At 39.5% G+C, this 19150-nt stretch overlaps 1 protein-coding gene across 1 annotated transcript in view; it reads right to left on the bottom strand.

The window, feature by feature from the left end:
* The window catches only part of LOC122081857, a 59557-nt gene extending 48744 nt beyond the window's left edge, over window positions 1-10813 (bottom strand). The window contains exon 1 of the mRNA XM_042649211.1: window positions 10389-10813. Coding sequence (XP_042505145.1) covers window positions 10389-10709 — 321 coding nt within the window. The 5' untranslated portion in view covers window positions 10710-10813. The remainder of the gene's footprint in view (window positions 1-10388) is intronic.
* Window positions 10814-19150: the final 8337 nt, after the last annotated feature.

Raw genomic sequence — 19150 nt, 5'->3', positions numbered from 1 at the left:
CGCACTCAACAAAGAAAACGGATGCGCAAACGCGCCCCAGCAAGCAAGAAGAAGATGTGCTTGCTAACGAGCCGCGCCATTGCTTCTTTGGTCTTAGATCAGCTAGAGCACTATGGAGTTACTTGGCTGTGAGGCACATATCTAGGACCACCAATCTATGTTGAGTGGTTAGGCTCTTCCCAGATATAACCTTATAGTCCTTACACAATAATCTATCAGCCCTTCTAGTTAGAAAGATATCTATTTTGTTGTATGGTGGCTCTCCCCAGATATAACCTTACAATCCTTACACAATAATCGGTCGGCCCTTCTAGTTAGAAAGATATCTATTTGGTTGGTATGGTGCCCACTTTTGTAGGTAACTGTAGGTAACTAGATGTTCCTCTCTTTTTTCAAAGAAAGTGTTCACAATGGATAAATTATAGGCTATCACAATGTCTATGATTGAGGTCCCCTCCTCATTCCTCTCCCAACTCCGTAACCTCCATAAACACCTTTATAGCCTCTACAACCACTTCCAACATGTTCAAGTCACCTCCGATAATAATCGTTTCTTACCCAAGACATTGCACTAAATGATCCATGTGTTCCCAAAAATGAAGCTTACTACTTTCATCAAATCCCACTTGGGGTGCGAAAGCGCTAATAATATTGACAACATCTTTCTCCAACACCAATTTAATTGATATGATCCTATCATTCTTTTAACACTATGCCCTTTCCACTTCTATTACTTTCATCTCCCAAATGCCAAAGTTTGAAGTTGTCCAACACCTTGGCTTCGTTACCCTTCCATCCAGTCTCTTGAATAGATGCAATATTTATCCTTCTTCTCCTCATAACATCTATCAACTCCAGACTCTTATTCGTTAAAGATCCAATGTTCAAGGATGCCAATCTAGTCCTACGCTTTTGGACTAGATTCTTTATTCTCACCGCATCTGGGTGTCAACACAGTGCTTCGCTTATGGGGGACGCTCTAAAGTTGAGCATTATCTATTATCTGAAAATCATCAATTTTTCCAGCAAGTAGACATCCCTAAATGGTCCACTCAACCAGATTATCAGGTTCATCTGATTAGCCTCAATTATTAATTTTCTCCCATAAGAATTTCTGGTTCTACTTCTATTCTGTCCAATTAGTTCTGTTCTTTCTTGCTTGTTCACTACTTTTAAAATGTCCTATATTGCAAATCAGTCTCTAGTTTCTAGCTCGGGATTGATTATTGCATTAGGATTATGAAAAAATCACAAATATTCTAATTATCATAATTTTACTTCCACATCCAAATTGTGAATACTTTTGAGGGCGGACCTCGGCACAATGGTAAGGTTACTCCATTGCGACCAAGTAGCTGCGGGTTCAAGTCGAGAAACAGCCTCTTTGTGAAGCATGGGTAAGGTTGCATACATTATGACCCTACCCAGACCCTGCAGTGGCGAGAGCCTCATGTACTGGGTACGCCCTTTTTTTCATGATGATCAATCCCTTTACACTCTTTCAAACCCAAGGTAAGAAATAGCAACTTCCTGAGCAACCCGTAGAAAAAATTAGAATCTTCCCCAGCCCTCACAAGCAGGCTTTACTCCAATGAATTTTGAAAAAAAAAAAAATCTAGTATTGCCTCAGAAAAACCAGTAAAAAAATACAAACTACAGACTGCAATTAATGAATGATAATGTTAACATAAGCATCAAAATTGGAACTTCCACAGTTCTCTGAAAATAGCTTTGCCTTCAAAGGGTTCAGATGGTCATTCACTCCAGCTAATTAAAAATGAATCATGCTTAGAGGTTCTAACGGATGGTAGTTCATTCTTGCAAGCCTCGTTTTAATGCTTATATTTTCAATAAAAATGATATCACTTTCCAAATGCTCTATAGGAGATAATTTCTGCAGACATCTGACAAAGCATGAGGAAGTATTTTTATCTTCCACGAATGAAGACATAGATGAATTACTAGCCTGAAGAAACTATATCAAGACCTTTTCAAACATGTAAAAGTGGAACCTGACTTGAACAACTAACAAATGTATTGGCTGAATGGGAACATTAAGATAGGCCACTTCTAATAGTTGAAGCATTTGGAAAGCAAAGGGAACCAGAACTCAATAAAATCCTCCCATAATTCTGATCCGAAAAGACAGCATAAATCTTACATGTCCCCTGACCTATAAGACACGTGAAGAAGACCAATTGGCTGAAAGATTATGAAAGCTAAAACATAATTAGTTGGACAATTAGAAGACAATTAACGGATTAGTATTGGTCAATTAGTTAGTCTGTAACAGAACTGGGAAATTCCCCTTTACACTGTCCAGCCGAGCTTTATACACTATCTCATCGCTTTCTACTGTAAGGAATTTTGTCCCTGGATGCAAATGGAATCTATTTATATCAGAGAGCTCTATGCCACCTCCACTGTGGGAAAATGGCTGCAGTATTTGTTGAGTAAGTTACCTATATATACTGATCAGAAAAGCTTGCGGGAACTCGTGAACCAAAACATTCAGACCCCCGATCAACAACGTTATTTGTCTAAGTTTTTCGGTTACCAGTTCGAAAATTTATATAAACCTGGAAAAGAAAATGCCACTGCCAATGCTTTGTCTCGCCTGCCTTCTTCTTCCACTGATTTTCCAGGCCTCTTGGCTATTTCAACTCCAACCTTCAAGTTTCTTACACAATTACAGCAGGATATTGCAAGCGATCCTGAGCTCATATGGTAGCAGGCTGACAATTTGACTCATCAACATCATCATGACAAATGGTCTATTCGTGATGGCATTATTTACTACAATGGAAAAATATTTTTAGTAGCACACTCAGCACTCGAACCTACTCTCCTTAAGGAGTTTCTGATGCAGATAAGTCACTTCATGGGTTTATTTTAATGGAAATAAGCCTTGGATTGGATTATGTATGTGTTGGGCCTTTGATCCCATGGGTTTTCTGTGTAATGGACCACTTTAATGGGCCTAAAATATGGGTAGAAAGTAGGAAAAGGAGATTTAATTCATTAATGTAGTTAGAGTCCTGTTTTGAGTCTTTTTTCTTTGTAATTTCGGTTTCCTAATTAGTTTAGGTTTCCCAATTAGTTAAGGATTGGGTTAGGCCTTTCCTTTTTAGTGTTTGAGTCTGTTTTGAGTCTTTTATATAAGTTTGTAACAACATTGAACATGAATTTATGAATGAAATTGTAGTTTTATGCTCTCAAAATTCTGAGAAAAAATTCTTCAACAACTAAAATGGCTGTGGGTGAGAGGCCCAGGCTGAGATAGTCATCCCACCATCACATCCACATCTATTCCATCTGAATCCTTCTTCTTTTCCTTTTTATTCTTTCATCATCTTCTTCATCCAACAAGAAGTAAGTATTGTTCTTCAAGTTTTCCTTGAATATCTTCAAGTCTTCTAGAAGTTTGGATGTCACACGTTTTTTCAGATTAAGCAATTCAGCCATACGATCGGACTCAAATTGTGACCTAACATTCAAGAACCCTACTTTGGAGATTGAATCAAATTTGGGTCCTTATTTGCATATGGACCATCCTTTGTCTATAGATCCTTGTCAACTGGCTACTATTTTTATTCTTTCAAATATAGTAGTACATTAATTGGTATCAAAGCCTAGACTAACCAAGGATTAAGCCAAGTTATTTTTGTGGGGAAGTTACTTCATACATATTCCTTGAATGGGTATATGAATCGGACATGTACTTTGACAACTACAACTTGACAAAGATGCAATGAATTCAATATGCTTATTCTCAGATGAGTGATTGTGCTCAAATACAATGGAGAGTCCGTGAAAGGCAACTTCGAGCTCAAGGACGTGAGCCTAGGACTTGGGGAAGAGATGCAATACGAGTTGGTGGGCATATACCTATCTAAATATGAATGAAGAATATACTTCCCTCCACTAGAGTCCCCTCTAAAGTCCTCTACAATTTCCAAAAGCCACCAACAGGCGACAAGAGCATGAAAGAACCGATGGATTATATACCGCTCTTGTGCAACAATACAAGGAAGCACATCCAAATGAGGCACCTCCAATCAAAACATCTGAACCTGAAGTTGAGGTTAGTGTGGAAGAAATTCCAACCATTCCTATTGTTGAGGAAGTGTTAGTCATTGATGTTCCCCTCAAAGAGACTTATGTGGAAGAATTCGAAAGCAACAAGCTTTCTGCAATGGACAATGAGGTTGAGACTGAGGAACTTGGCTTTGCAACAACTGTAATGATTGTGAACAGCCAAGAGGAAGATCCTAAGGGGTTCAAGATTGAAGATGTGTTTGAACCATCAATGGAACTGATTAAGAACCTCCAGGTAGATGAACCAAATGAGCTTTATGTTGCATTGGAATTTAAAGAGGTTGAAGATGCATATGTAGATGACCCTATGGATACATCCAATGATGTTAAGGATGCGGATGTGGAGTTCATCATCCCATTGAAGTATTTAGAAGATCGTGCCCCTCACATTCTAGACTACATTCATGTCTTCAAAGAATTGCCTAAATTTTACTATGGACTGCATAACCTTCATCACACCTAGGTGATCGTTCTCATGTTCAAAACTCGAGGTCGAGTTTTTTTTAAGTGGTGGAGAATTGATGCAAATAAGTCACTTAGTGAGCTTATTTTATTGGATATAAACCTTGGTTACGTTATGTATGTGTTAGGCCTTTGATCCCATTATTTTCTTTGTATTGGGCCACTTTAATGAGCCTAAAATATGGGTAAAAAGTAGGAAAATGAGATTTAATTCATTAGTTTAGTTAAAGTCCTATTTTGAGCTTATTTTCTTTGTTATTTCAGTTTCCTAGTCAGTTAAAGTTTCCCAATTAGTTGAGGATAGGGTTAGGCCTTTCCTTTTTAGTGTTTGAGTCTGTTTTGAATCTTCTATATAAGTTTGTAAGGGGCTACAGCATTAAACACGAATTTATGAATGAAATTAAAGATTTATGCTCCCAAAATTCTGAGAAATAATTCTTTAACAGCTGAGATTACTGTGGGCGAGAGGCCCATGCTGAAATAGCCATCCCATCATCCCATCCACATTTATCCCATCTCAATCCTTTTTCTTTTATTTTTTATTCTTTTATCATCTTCTCCATCCAACAACAAGTACTGTTCTTCAAGTTTTCCTTGAATTTCTTCAAGTCTTCTAGAAGTTTGGATGTCACACGTTTTTTCGGATTCAAATTGTGACTAGGCATTCAAGAACCCTAATTTGGAGATCGATTCAAATATGGGTCATTTCTAATGGCTTGATCTTGAGATATTTTCAAAATACCAATTCTGTCCTTCCGTTCTCAAGATCTGGTAAAAGTTATTGTTTTGCTTCTGTTTGTTGATTCAAGTTAACTATTGAAATCAGAGATTGTTTGCATTTTATTACCCTAAATTTCTGAACCCTAATTTTGGGCTAAAAATTATTGTTTTGCCCCTAGTGGTTATTATTTTGTTTTACCTTCAAAGTTGCAGTTTTATTTCACTCCTAGTCTTCATTATTTGCATATGGACCATCCTTTAAGTATAGATCCTTGTCAACTAACTACTATTTTGAACCTTTCAAATATAGTACTACATTATAATTAGTATCAAAGCCGGATTATTTTTGTAAAGAAGTTACTTCATGCATATTCCTTGAATGGGTGTATAAATTGGACATGTACTTTGACAACTACAACTTGACAGAGACACAACTTCGATATACTTGTTCCCAGATGAGTAATTGTGCTCGAATACAATGGAAAGTCTGTGAAAGGCAACTTCAAGCTCAAGGACGTGAGCCTAGGACTTTGTAAGAGATGCAATACGAGTTGACGGGCATGTACCTATCTAAATGCGAATGAAAAATGTACTTCCACCCACCAGAGTCCCCTCTGAAGTCATCTACAGATTTCCAAAAGCCATCCATAAGAGACAAAAGTTATTGCTAAGCCCTAATTTTGAAATTAGATATTGTAATGTAAGATTGGTTCATAAGTGATCCAATCCCAAGTAGGATCTTTACTAAATTCAATAAAAATCAGATTTAGGGGCAGATAGTATGAACAAAATAGAAATAAGAGAATAATGGGGGTAGGGGAATAAGTTGGGTCGAGCATCTCACCCATGGACATCTCACCCAAGTTGTCGCTGACAGCACTGCATCTCATAGTTCTCCAACACAAAGTTTTCTTTTTTTTTCATTCAATCAAATTCGTGTTTAATGTTGTAGCCCCTTACAAAATTATCCAGAAGACTCAAAACTGGCTCAAACATTAAAAAAAAAATGCCTAACCCAATCCTTAACTAATTGGGAAACCTAAACTAACTAGAAAACTTAAATAACAAATAATATAGACTCAAAACAGGACTCTAACTAAACTAATGAATTAAATCCCGTTTTCCTACTTTCAACCCATAATTTATACCCATTAAAGTAGCCCATTACATATAAAACCCATGGGATCAAAGGCCCAATACATACATAACCCAACCTAAGACTTATATGCAATAAAATAAGCCCATTAAGTGATTTATCTACATCAGATTGTTTGCGTTTTATTACCCTAATTTCTGAACCATAATTTTGGGCTAAAAATTGTTGGTTTGCTTCTTATGGTTATTGTTTTGTTTTCCCTTCATAGTTGCTATCTTATTTCACTCCTAGTCTTCATAATTGCATATGGGCTATCCTTTGAGTAAAGATCCTTGTCAACTCACTACTATTTTGATTCTTTCAAATATAGTACTACATTAGTTTCACTCACTCCAGCGGAGGGTATACTAGCATTCAACAAGCCTATCTTTGTTTAGCCACAAACTTCTATTAGATAGGATCGGGACAAGATGTCCATGACTTTGTTCAGCAATGCCGCTTATCAATAATCTAAGAGCCTTACAGTTTCTCCCTTCAGTTTGCTAAGCCATTGCTTATTCCAGAACAGGTTTGGGAAGACGTAAGCATGGATTTCATTAACCAGCTTCCCCCTTCTCATGGATATACTATTACACTTGTGGTTGTGGATAGATTTTCTAAATATGCCCATTTTTTTGGCTTTGCCAAAACATTACAATGCTAGCAAGGTCACTAGTGTATTCACCGACATTATGTGCAAAAGCCATGGCATCCCTAGATCAATTATGAGTGATAGAGACTGTTTTTTTAGTCAATTCTGGTAAGAGCTTTTCTGTTTACAAGGGATTGAGCGTCGAATTAGCTCCGCCTACCACCCACAAACTGACGGACAATCGGAGGTAGTTAATCGCTGTCTCCAGGAATATCTTTAAGCATTAGTTGCTGATCAACCAGCACCTTGGTATAATTTTCTTGGTTGGGCAGAGTTTCACTATAATACAGCATTTCACTCTTCTCTTGGCATGACACCCTTTGAAGTTGTCTTTGGGCGTTCACCACCATCGATGCCGACTTATTGTTGTGGCAGTACCAAACTTGACACCATTGACCATGACTTACGCAGCAGGGATAAAATGAAAGCAAGGCCAATTTATATCGCACGGACACGCAGTTCAAGGAAGGTGATTTGGTGTTGGTCAAACTTCAACCTTATCACAAAGTGACTGTTGCAAACAGAACCTCCAACAAGCTCAAAAAAAAATATTTTGGCCCAGTTCAGACTTTGAAACGCATTGGTCCTGTAGCCTATAAACTCCAACTTCCAGCGACTTCGAAGATTCACATGGTATTTCATGTCTCTGTGCTCAAACCCTTCACAGGGACTCCTCCCTCAATTCCAGTTATACTACCTTTGCCCCGGATAGTGTTGGCAACTGGACCAAATTTGATTTCCTAGCAATCATCAGCAAAATACAAATTCTCAGTTTCGAAGCCTGGTTTCCCCAAAGTCTCTTACAATGGAAGCATATTCCTTTAGAAGAAGCAACGTTGGAGGACTTGCATGACTTTCAGCAGCAACTTCCATCTTTACACCTTGAGGAAAAAGTGCTTCTCGATGACCGAGGGTATGATCCGGAAAGACAAAGCATCAATATTGAAGAGCAGAACTCCAAAGTTGATGCAGGCTTACATTTCCTTAGACCTATAAGACACATGAAGAAGCACAATTGGTTGAAAGATTATGAAAGCTAAAACAGAATTAGTTGGACAACTAGAAGACAATTAAGGGATTGGTTATAATTGATCAATTAGGTAGTCTGTAACAGAATTAGTTAGCTTGTAACAAAATTGGGAAATTCCCCTTTACCTGTCCAACGGAGCTTTATAAACTCGGAAAAGGGTTAGAATAGGAGATAATCAGAACTTACTTCATAACTCTGTTTCTTGTAATGCAATGACCAAAAAAAATAAAAAATCAATTGTAAAAGAATGTTGTTGTAATGACATTGTAACATTAGCACATTCCCAGACAAGAAAGATACTCCACATTACCAATCTGAACATGAAAATGCTTGGCAGGAGTGATCGCAAGGCCAAGAAATTTTGCAACTCGTTCTTTTTGAAGTTGTGTACTACCTCTGTCTGTGAGCACCTGAACCCTTTGATTTCTTATGATTCCTTGCATCCTCATAGTCTTTGGAGTTAACTGGACCATCAGAGCATGCAAGCTTATTGCCGGATTTTGTAATCATAGTAGTCAAAACCCAATTCAATGTCCTTTTCCATTTGGGAGTCTTCACTTCCCTCACCTTCCAACAGCAGTAATGCCATCCGTTTTTTGCAAACTTCTCTTCACAACAAAAGCACAACATTTTCTCTCATTTCTGCTGGATTTCCAAAGAAGTAAGTCGCTTGAAGGGAATTTTATTCACAGCAGCTCCAATAGTTGGTTGAGGTGAAGGTTTTGGACATAAGAATAGAATTTTGAATTCCAGGTCGGAACTCCCACGATTTTTCTGGAATCCTTATTTCAGTCAGTCTGTCTTCTTGTAGACGAGCTAAACCAATGGCATGGTGTGAGCTAACGGGCTGATGTGCTAAAACTTCTCTTCAAAGCTCTGGTTTAAAACCAGAAATGAAACGACTTCTCAAAAACTGTTCAGACAGAACGTAGACCTTGTTGGATAAAGATTCAAATTGTGTTTGATATTCTACCACCATTTTTGTTTACATTAACTTGGAGAGACCCCTTCCAGGTCATCATAAGCGGATGGCTCAAAGCAAAGCACGAGGGAAGACTCAAAATCAGTCCAAGATATAAGCTGTCAATTGTGATACATCCACTGGAACCAGCTAGATGCAGGTCCCTCCATGTGGAAACAAACAAATGTAAATTTTTTATCCTCAAGGGTTTTGTGAAAAGAAAAATATTGTTCTACTTTGAAGAGCCAATCGGTGGGATCTCCCCCAAGAAACCTAGGAAAATCCACTTTGATAGTTTTGAATGGAGAGGGCGATGGTGAATCTTGCAGCATTCATCCCTTAGAAGACATGTATTCTTCAGAAGATTGGGGTACAGAAACCTTACTTGATTCAAAGTCAACGGAGAGTTTCTCAAACTTCTGTTGCATGGGTGTCAAGATCTCCATGAACTCTTCACGCATTTGCCGCTGTAGATATGTTAGTTGTGTTGAAATATTCTCTAGTGTGAATTCAGATTTCTGGGATCGAGTGCCGCCAGCCATCATTAGATCTCAACGAAAGCACCAATTGATACGACAAAAATCTCCTCAGCTCTTGATTCGAGTTCAAGAACGAGAAAACTGCTAGAAATTGAGAGTTGCAGAAGCAAGAAGAAACAGAGGAATGAAGTAATTTCTGATTATCTCCCATTCTAACCCTTTTCTGAGTTTATAAAGCTTGGCTGGACAGGGTAAAATGGAATTTCTCAATTCTTACAGACAAACTGATTGATTAATTACAACCAATCCCTTAATTGTCTTCTAGTTGTCCAACTAATTCTGTTTTAGCTTTCATAACCGTTCAGCAGTTAGGCCTCTTCAGTGTCTTATAGGTCTAGGAGCATGTAAGCCTGCATCAACGTAGGAGTTCTGATCTTCAAGATTGATGGTTTGTTTTTCCAGATCAAATTCCATTAGAAATAAATAGATAAGCGAACAACAGGGTTACAAAATTGACCCTGTTCGTTCAAGACCTAACTTCATTCATATTGGTTCCCAAAATTGACAATCGAACACTCCTGCTCTACCAGTTCCGAGTCAAATAAATCTGAAATAAATGTCCACACCGAACCTTAATTGGACGATAATGACTTCTATAATTAGTCACCAATTAGGTCAAGATACATATTCTAACTATGAACATTAGAGGAGATTTTATCTGGGTGTTTGAGACAAAGTAATTAATTAGATTACAATTAAAATACAAACCCAAAATCAAACTAAACGAACCCCAACTCAGAAAACAAATAGTTAGTGTATCTGACACTTAAAAGCAAGAAGAGAACACTCACAGATCCATCCAAGTCCAGAGATTCGAGCAACCATCGATACCCAAAAGTTGTTTTAAATGGCAGAGGCTCAGGAAGTAGTTCTTTTCTCTGTTGAGCGCCACAATAGACGCAAACTATCGATTGAAGATCTCTGATAAGTCTTCCTTTGCATTGCTTGCATCGAAGATAAAGCGGTGAAGGATCGAATTCAGCAAGTGAATCTTCGATGGTAGCTAAGTTGGGGAGGGAAGGATCATCTGGATCGTAAGGGGAGAGACCAACCTCTTCACGTATTGCAATCCGCACTTGACGGATTAGAGAAGCTGGAATTTCAAACGCCATTAATGACTGATCAAGCTCGATTTTCTATCATTGCTTTGTTCTGCTTCGACATTCGATTTTCTATATCTGTTTTCGTTTATCTCGTCTCCTACGCCTCTGTCGTGTACAGTTTTGTGGCCCCTTTTTTTCAGTAATTTACATCTCCTCCCCTATACATTACTCTTATTACATCCCTCTCTCCTTTGTTTTCAGAAATTATGTCTGCATCCCCTGTCAAATGATGCTTTTAGGTGTTAGTTTTGAATTGTAATAGACGATTTTAGCCTTTGTAATTCAATCACAATTTAAATACATATTTTATCCTTATGTGGTTTCTTATACCAATTTCCCCCAAATTGAAAAGATATTAATGGATTAGGGTTTGAGAAAAATCGAAAAAGGTTCACCATCTCTGGCAACAAGTGACGACTATAGGCGACGATGACAGACAACAGAGATGGCGATGGTGAGGTGCTATCCTTCTTTCTCTCTCCTATCATTCTGAGTTTCTTCTTTTGGTTCCTTCCATCTTTTTACTACACAATTTTGTTCTATTGTGATGGACGATTAGTCTCATGTCTTGAATATGGATATGCACACATAGCAAAGCAGACCTTGCCCAGAACCTTGTTTTTGAAAACAAAAGATTGAGAAGAGAGTTTTCCTTAAGATTCAATTCGATTGTATGCTTTGTTTACATTTAGTGGTTATATGCTCTTTTCATTCCCTGTTAAAGAATTTTATATTATTTATTAAATTTATTTATTTATTCGAACTTTGACAATTGTTAGGAAAAAGAATTTTATATTATTTATTTTCCTATTGTTAGGAAAAGAATTTTATATTATTTATTGGGAAAATGTTGGGTATGCCGCCGATATCAAGTATGCTACCATCCATTGTGTCTATCTCTCTCTTTCCTTTTTTTGAAATGACCCTCATATCCTTCCTAAATGATACTTCATCATGTGATCATATTGGTGTTGTCAGCTAGCATACTTGATATCTGCGGCATACCTATCCCTCTCCCTTATCTTTTATGATAAAATTGGTTTCGGTTTCGGTTTGGTTGTTGGCTTTGAATAGGAGACCCATTACTTAGTTGGATGTTTTTAAAACACTAACTAATAGGAGATTCTAACTGGCTAAGGAGACGTTGGCTAACCAAAACAATGTGGATGAGAGAGTAGAGAATAGTTCTCATGGTTCTCTCCCTCCTCTAGAAAATGCCTCTCCCATCTCTCTCTCTTCCTCTTTAAGTGATGGAATATAGAAAATCAGGGTTTTATGAAAATCCTAACAATTGTGGAGGAGTTTGGATCCAAGAGAACGCAAAGTTGTATGTGTGGGAATGACTCATTACGAAAGGGCTAAGATCACGTGGAGGCTTTGTACTTGTGGAGTTTCAGGTAATGATCGAAACCTTCGTATTGATCATTTGTTGAATGGTCGACTCTACCGATAGGACGATCCAAATCTCTTCTGCGGATACTGTCTTTCTGTGGTATCGGAGCCTCCTTTCTGAAGGGGGACCTTCAATATTTTTTAGAGTATGCAAGCATTATATTAATCCTTGAATTTCATTTAAAAACAATTTGAATTTCCTCAGTCAACCACAGCCCCTTCACACTGCTCTATGAAACCATCATGGCATGATGCCCTTCGCTCTAGGAACCAAAACATCTTAAGCCTTCTATAGACACCCAATTTTGTCACCCTCCCCCATCTATAATGACTCACGGATTGTGGACACTGCCTTTTACTTCCAATCAACAGAGTTGACAACTGACTGAAGAAACCTAATCCCGAATCACTCTATACTCACCCAGAGACATTAGAAACACTATGCGAGAGAAAAGAGGGGTCCAATTATGACATTACATATACGAAGGAATCTTATCCAAAATGACTGTATGGATGAATAGTACTCGGATTCACGATTCCAACGATATATAGTATGTCAAAATCAGACTGTCGGATCTCCCACAATCATCACTGGAAGACAGAACCCATCAAAGCACTTGGATCAAAATCTGGGCCTATTCCATACACCCAACCAATCCCATGCACAACCAACCCCATGCACAACTAGCCCCCAGCCCCTGCGTCCCATGGGCACCAGCCTTTAGCCCCCGTGTGCCCCACGTGCACAGGCCCCCAGCCCCCTGCACCCCACCAGCACTAAGCCCCCAACCCACTTGTGCCCTTGCCTATGGCTCCACCCCTACCCACGCGGCCCCGTTCTGACTGTCGGATTTTGGGGAGTTCTTCTCTTCACCCGCTTGTGTACCCCGTGCCACCCTGCTTGTGTGCCCTATGTCGCTGCACCTCATTGGCCAAAAAATTTTCCTTTTTCACCCCATTGGTGGAAAAATCCCCTTTTGCACCCCATTGGTCCAAGAAACCTATAAATACCCCCTCTCCTTGAAATTTTACACTTGAACCACTTGGTGAGACCCCATTTTTGGAGATACTTTGCTCGTCTCTCCCTCCCCTTTGAAGTTCATCCCAAGTCCTTTGAAGTTCTTTGGAGTTCTTTGAATCTCTTCAAAGTTCTTCCCAAGCCTTCCTAAGCCTCCTAAGCCCTCCCACAGCCTATCCCTAGAGGAAGCTCTGCCAGGGTGCCACCTTAGCCTACCCCTCCTATAGCCTATCCCTAACGGAAGATCTACCGGAGTGCCACCTTAGCCTACCCCCCATATCCTATCCCTAGCAGAAGCTTTGCCGAAATGCCACCTCAGCCTAAGCCCTCGTATAGCCTATCCCTAGAGGAAGCTCTACCAGAGTGCCACCTCAGCCTAAGCCCTCTTATAGCCTATCCCTAGTGGAAGCTCTGTCAGAGTGCCACCTCAGCCTAAGCCCTCCTATAGCCTATCCCTAGCGGAAGCTCTACCGGAGTGCCACCTCAGCCTAAACCTGGAAGTAGCCCCTCCCTAGTAGAAACTCTATCGGAGTGCCACCTTAGCCTAAGCCCTCTTATAGCCTATCCCTAGTGGAAGCTCTGCCGAAGTGCCACCTTAGCCTAAGCCTAGAAGTAGCCTTCCCTAGCCAAAGCTCTGCTGAAACTCAGATCCAAAAGTAACCTTTCCTTGCCGGAACTCTGCCTGAATATTTACACAGTTAGCATCTCTCGAGAAAGGAAGTTGGAGGCTAAGACCATCTTCCCCTGAGCCTAGAGAATCCACAGAAAGTTCGTGCCTGCACCAATCAGGGTCCAACCCTCTTGACCCGAAGCAGGGGTCAAGCTCAGGTATAATCTCTCACCCAAGTTACCATAATGTAGACTCTTTATTGACCTTGTTTTAGTGTACATAAGTAATCAAATTTAGTTAATGTATATATGTGTGATAACTTAGCCATGTATGTGGTATAGAATAATTGTGGAAAATGTTTGTTCTTCAAGCATCTGTAGGAAGACCGGTTGAACCGGGTAGATTGGGTGCCTAACACCTTCTGAATTCTACAACCTGACACATACCCTAATCTCTTAACCAAACCAACTTTTGGGGCCTTTTCTCAGGAATTGCCCACTCCCGGTCCTAGGCCCATAATCCTAGGTGGCGATTACAAATCTCTTTTATATGATCCCAATCCCCCGTATTGGACCATCATCAAATACTTGTCTCAATGATGACCCCTACACTCCTGTAAAATAGGCCCCCACGTATCTCCAAGCGGCGGTATGATGGTATGGGGGTCCGCGGATGCACACACACAACACACCCCCACTGTTAGCAAAAACGCGTTTAAAACGGAGTTTTAAATGTGTTTCCTTTTTTACCGTTTAAAACACGTTTTACTGTATGCTTCTCAAAGATACTTAAAAAAACAACAAACTTCTTGTTTTAAACGTGTTTCCTTTTTTTACCGATTAAAACACGTTTTATCGTATGCTTCTCAAAGATACTTAAAACAATAGCAAACTTCAAGCATTCTCGTTCTAAACACGTTTAAAACACGTTCTGTTTTTATGGCATTTTTTAAGACTTGATTTTTTTAACATAATATCTACGTAATTGACCATATATCTCTCTCCTGGACTCTGATCGACTTGATTTTTTCACCAACTTGAAGCTAACGCAATGAATTATATTTCTCATGATATTACCTTTAACTCAAATTAAATTCACGGACCCCAAAATTGAGCTATAAACTGACATATTTGCTAAAAAATATTTCTAAAGTGATGACTCCTAACTCTAACTGAACATATATCACTTCGAGAGTGTATTAACTATGTTGACAACAATAAACAACACCATAACCTAGTCACATTTCTCAATAAGACTTTGGGCATGTGTGGTGTATGAATTTAGAATTGGTGTTGGATGATATTCAATGATATGTCTTAAAATTATAATGAGACATGGGATGTATAAGCATTAATGTCAGGTATTGTAGTTGTTTTGAACACTAGATGCAGATACTCATATAATAATTCCTTAATTTATATGAGTATACTACCGTGTTTTTAGTCCCGTTTATTTGAAATCTGCACATTTAAAACTCGTATCGTCCATTTTTTTATTTTTACCGTTCTCTATTTTTTTGATCGTTAATTTGACCATATCATTCAAAAAATTTTATTGTTTAAAACCTATACCATCTGTCTCTATTTTTTTCTGTTCCCGTTTTTCCTAACAATGCACACCCCTTCCTAAGAAAGAGAAAGAGATAAGAGAGGACCGAATGCAAGCCTTTTTTCCCCCTACCAAAGGGGGAAAAAGGGAAGAATTCCTGCCGCTAGCCTCATAGTGGTGACTCCACTAGGGACTTGTCAAGCTTTCGACACTAGATGCTGCCATTAAATGCAAGAACATTTTCCACTACATCTGTTTGAAAACATGTTTGGCTAACCCCATATTTGTAATTGTATTTGCTAACCACATCATGCGTCGTGCTTGAAGTGAAATCATTTGGCGTAGGACTCCATGTTATGCCTGCACCCTCAGGGAGGTCAGTGCACGACATGGAGAGTACTCTGAGAGCAAATGATAGCCGCTTCCTGTACAAGGGTGTGAGGTATTGTTAAATGATGGGGATGTTCATCATTATGCCAGCACCCTAGGGGAGGTCCGTGCGTTTTAGGATATTCTAAGATTGAATAGTGGTTTTTTCACATTACACTTATACACACAATCACTCACGGTTCCACCACCCCATGGCCAGTTGCTTAACCTCGTGTGTAGTCACGAGTAATGGGTAAGAAAGCCACCCCCTTGATCTCGTACCCACTGGTATATCAAAAGGATCACGTGTGATACCCTACTTTTAAAACCTGGTTTACTTACTCGATTGACCCGATTTAACCATGCAGGACCCGAACCAGAGAGGGTTAAGGTGGGTTTCCTATGGACCATGATGGCAAGGGTGACTTTGAACACAGGTTGGCCAGACAAGTCCGAGTCAGTGCCAAAGGAGATGGGTGTATCTAAGCCGTGTACATACACATATCATAAAACCATGTACAGGTAATGCTGGTATGTAGCCGTATCCTAATGTGTATACGTATTATATATCTTGTGCCGAGAGTGAGATACATGCTGAGAGTCAAATTCCATCGAAATCTCAATTGTTTGGCTAAGTTTTGACCAACAGGTGGGCGGTCATAGGTGGCCGAACCCGCCCACCAGTGTGACCCACCAATGTGGTTACTAAATATTGTCTAGTATAAATAGTACTTATTGTTTTTCCTTTTCTCATTTAATGCCTTAAAGAGTGGTTGAGAAAAGTAAAGAAGAGAGAGAAAAGAAAGGAAGAAAAGAGAATGAAGAAGAAGAAAGGAAAAGAAAAAGAGGAAGAAATGATTTTAAGTCGCTGAGGTTTGATCTTCTCATTCCGACACCAGAAAAGTGATCCTCAACACGAGACCTACGATTTGAGGTGAGCGAAGGCTATACTTCTTAAACTTTCACAAAACCCCAAGTAAAACCCTTGATTTGGGTAGAGTTCCTTGAGATCTTGTTAATCCCACTTGAGATGATCTAAGGTTTAATAGATGGTCTATGTGTTGATTTTGAAGGTTTAAAGAAGTGTTTGCAAGATTTGAGAAGCATTGGTGATTTCTTGAGTTAAGAGGTGATTTTGGGGTTTTGAAAAATTTCTTGAGCAAAGAAGGTAAGATTACTTTTCAATCCTTAAATCTAACTTAGATCTAGGTTAGAATCATCTTATGAGACCTTAGATGTGTGGAAAATGTGATTGGAACAGTCCCATTTGATTTTCCCAAGGTTGAGGAGTGTTTTAAGAGAGAAAACCAATTTTTACACAAACAGGTGGGCGAAGACCTGCAGGAGAACCTGCCCACCTATAGGGGCCCACCTGTTGGACCGGTGTGCGAAGACAGGTGGGCTATCTGGCCCACCTGTTGGCCCACCTGTCAAATTTTTGTGCCCGGATGGGCCCAAAACAGGCGGGCAACCTTCTTTTAGGATTTTAAACATGATTTAAACATTAAACCTTGTTAGTTTTGACCCCAAGGTGGTGAAATGCTAACCTCATTCGCTTATAATAGGTTCCACTAGAATTTACGTTTCTCACGCTAGATCTCACCCGTACCGAACGTGAGCTTTTATACCCAACAAGTAAGTGGGGAGAGGACATTTGACTTTATTTTAAGGCGTGCTTTTGCATCATTAATTTGTATCTAGAAAGCTATGTCATCATGCAAATTTTGTGTAGATTAGTCATCCTCGTATGTCATTCGTACGCATTGCTTGTGCATTCTAAACAAATGATTCATGATATGTGTGTTGTGCTTTACATTCTCAATGCTAAATGAGTGATGTGCTTATGTGATGAATGGTTAGATTACTGTGCACGATGCATTATTAGACTAGATGCCGTAGTCGGTTTAGAAACGAGTGCATTGATGGCCCGTGGTATGGGACTTGGTGGTACTATGCAATCGTACTTTGTTATATAGGAGCACGCGGTTTAAGATTATCATTCCCTGTGATATGATCCTTCCCAACAGGGGTTGAGGTGTTGGGTTATCACTTGGGGGGAAGCAGTGGTTGTGGTTGTTGGGTCACTATGGTGGTTAGACATACACCCAGCTGGTCATTAGGACAGTCGGCAACCTCAATGGTATATTCAAGAGGGTCAATCGTACTGCTTTTAAATTACCGGGGTCAGCACCTTTACATTTTTGTTATTTACTTTTATATTGAGAGCCGGTGGTCGGCATGCTTTACTTTTCTAAGTACTCACAGTGGGCCTTCTCCAACAACCCTATGGGCGTATCGCGGGATGGAGTTCGCGACTCGTACACAGGGCATACGCGCACTGTGGTTGTGAATAGCACATAACCTAAGACTTAGTAATGTTGTTTAGGTGGAGAAGATTAAAATGAATTGCATTGCATATAGTACATATGGATGTGAATGTTTGTGTGGTCTTTCTTTTCACTTACTAAGCTAGTGAGCTCATCCCACGTGTACACCTCTTTTAGATGATTTTACAGGTCACCCACCTGAAGATCAGGAGTCAGGCCCCACAGTCGAGTTTCCTGTTGAGGATTGGTGGGTCCCTAAGGAGTATGAGCACGATGCTGATTGCATGTGCGAGGGTTGTGCTGCGGGACCGTAGTAATGACACCGTATAAGATTTCGCTTTTTGATTTTTGATGACCTCCTCTTTTGTGTACTTGATATGTAAATTGTTATTCTTTTGATGTAAATATCATGCCTGCGGGCCCACATGTACTTAGCTATATACTATAATTTGGGTATCAAGTATATTAGGGATATTTACAAGTAATTTAAGTCTTCCGCTGAATTTTTAAACACTTATCTTAGATATGGGTATGTTGTGGTGAGGTACTGTATCGGATGATCCTGGTAGGTTTTGGGTTAACCGGAGTTAACTCGATCACCGGTCTGGTTCTGTGTGAATGGGGCATGACATCACGTACCTTGCGTATATAGATACTGTCAAAGAAGCCTTTTCAGTCCTATTGCATCCACCACATGCTTGCATTATATGTGAAATAGATGGTGAACGCTAGGAAAGCCACAAGCTGATCTATAGAATTTGTTTGCGGTCTTGAAAAGGAATTTTCCTGTGACATATTCTAGTCATAAAGAAATTCTCTCCTAAGTGGGTTTCAGATAAAAGGTGTCCTTCCTCCTTAGAAATAAAATACGAATGATTTGGCACACGAGATCCAGACTAATTTCTGTCAAAGTCCCGCGAAATGTCGAATTATCTAAAAGACCCGAGGAAACTAGGAGGAAGGTCACCTAGTGGGATACGATTAAGGAAAGCATGACTTTATTGGCAGAAAATGTATTAATAGGAGTATTCTGGTTAAGCCATTTGTATGAAGCTCCACTTATGGCATTGAGTGGACTAGGGGCATCAACCCCTTTCCACTCCTTACCATTAAGTGGACTAACTTTGGATAGATCATTGGTTGTTAATCTAGTGAATGTGTGAACAAGGGGTAGGGAATTCAGGAA

The sequence above is a fragment of the Macadamia integrifolia genome, chromosome 6, assembly GCF_013358625.1.
Source record: "Macadamia integrifolia cultivar HAES 741 chromosome 6, SCU_Mint_v3, whole genome shotgun sequence".
In the NCBI taxonomy this organism is placed as follows: Eukaryota; Viridiplantae; Streptophyta; class Magnoliopsida; order Proteales; family Proteaceae; genus Macadamia; species Macadamia integrifolia.
This window is presented reverse-complemented; position numbering and strand designations above follow the sequence as displayed.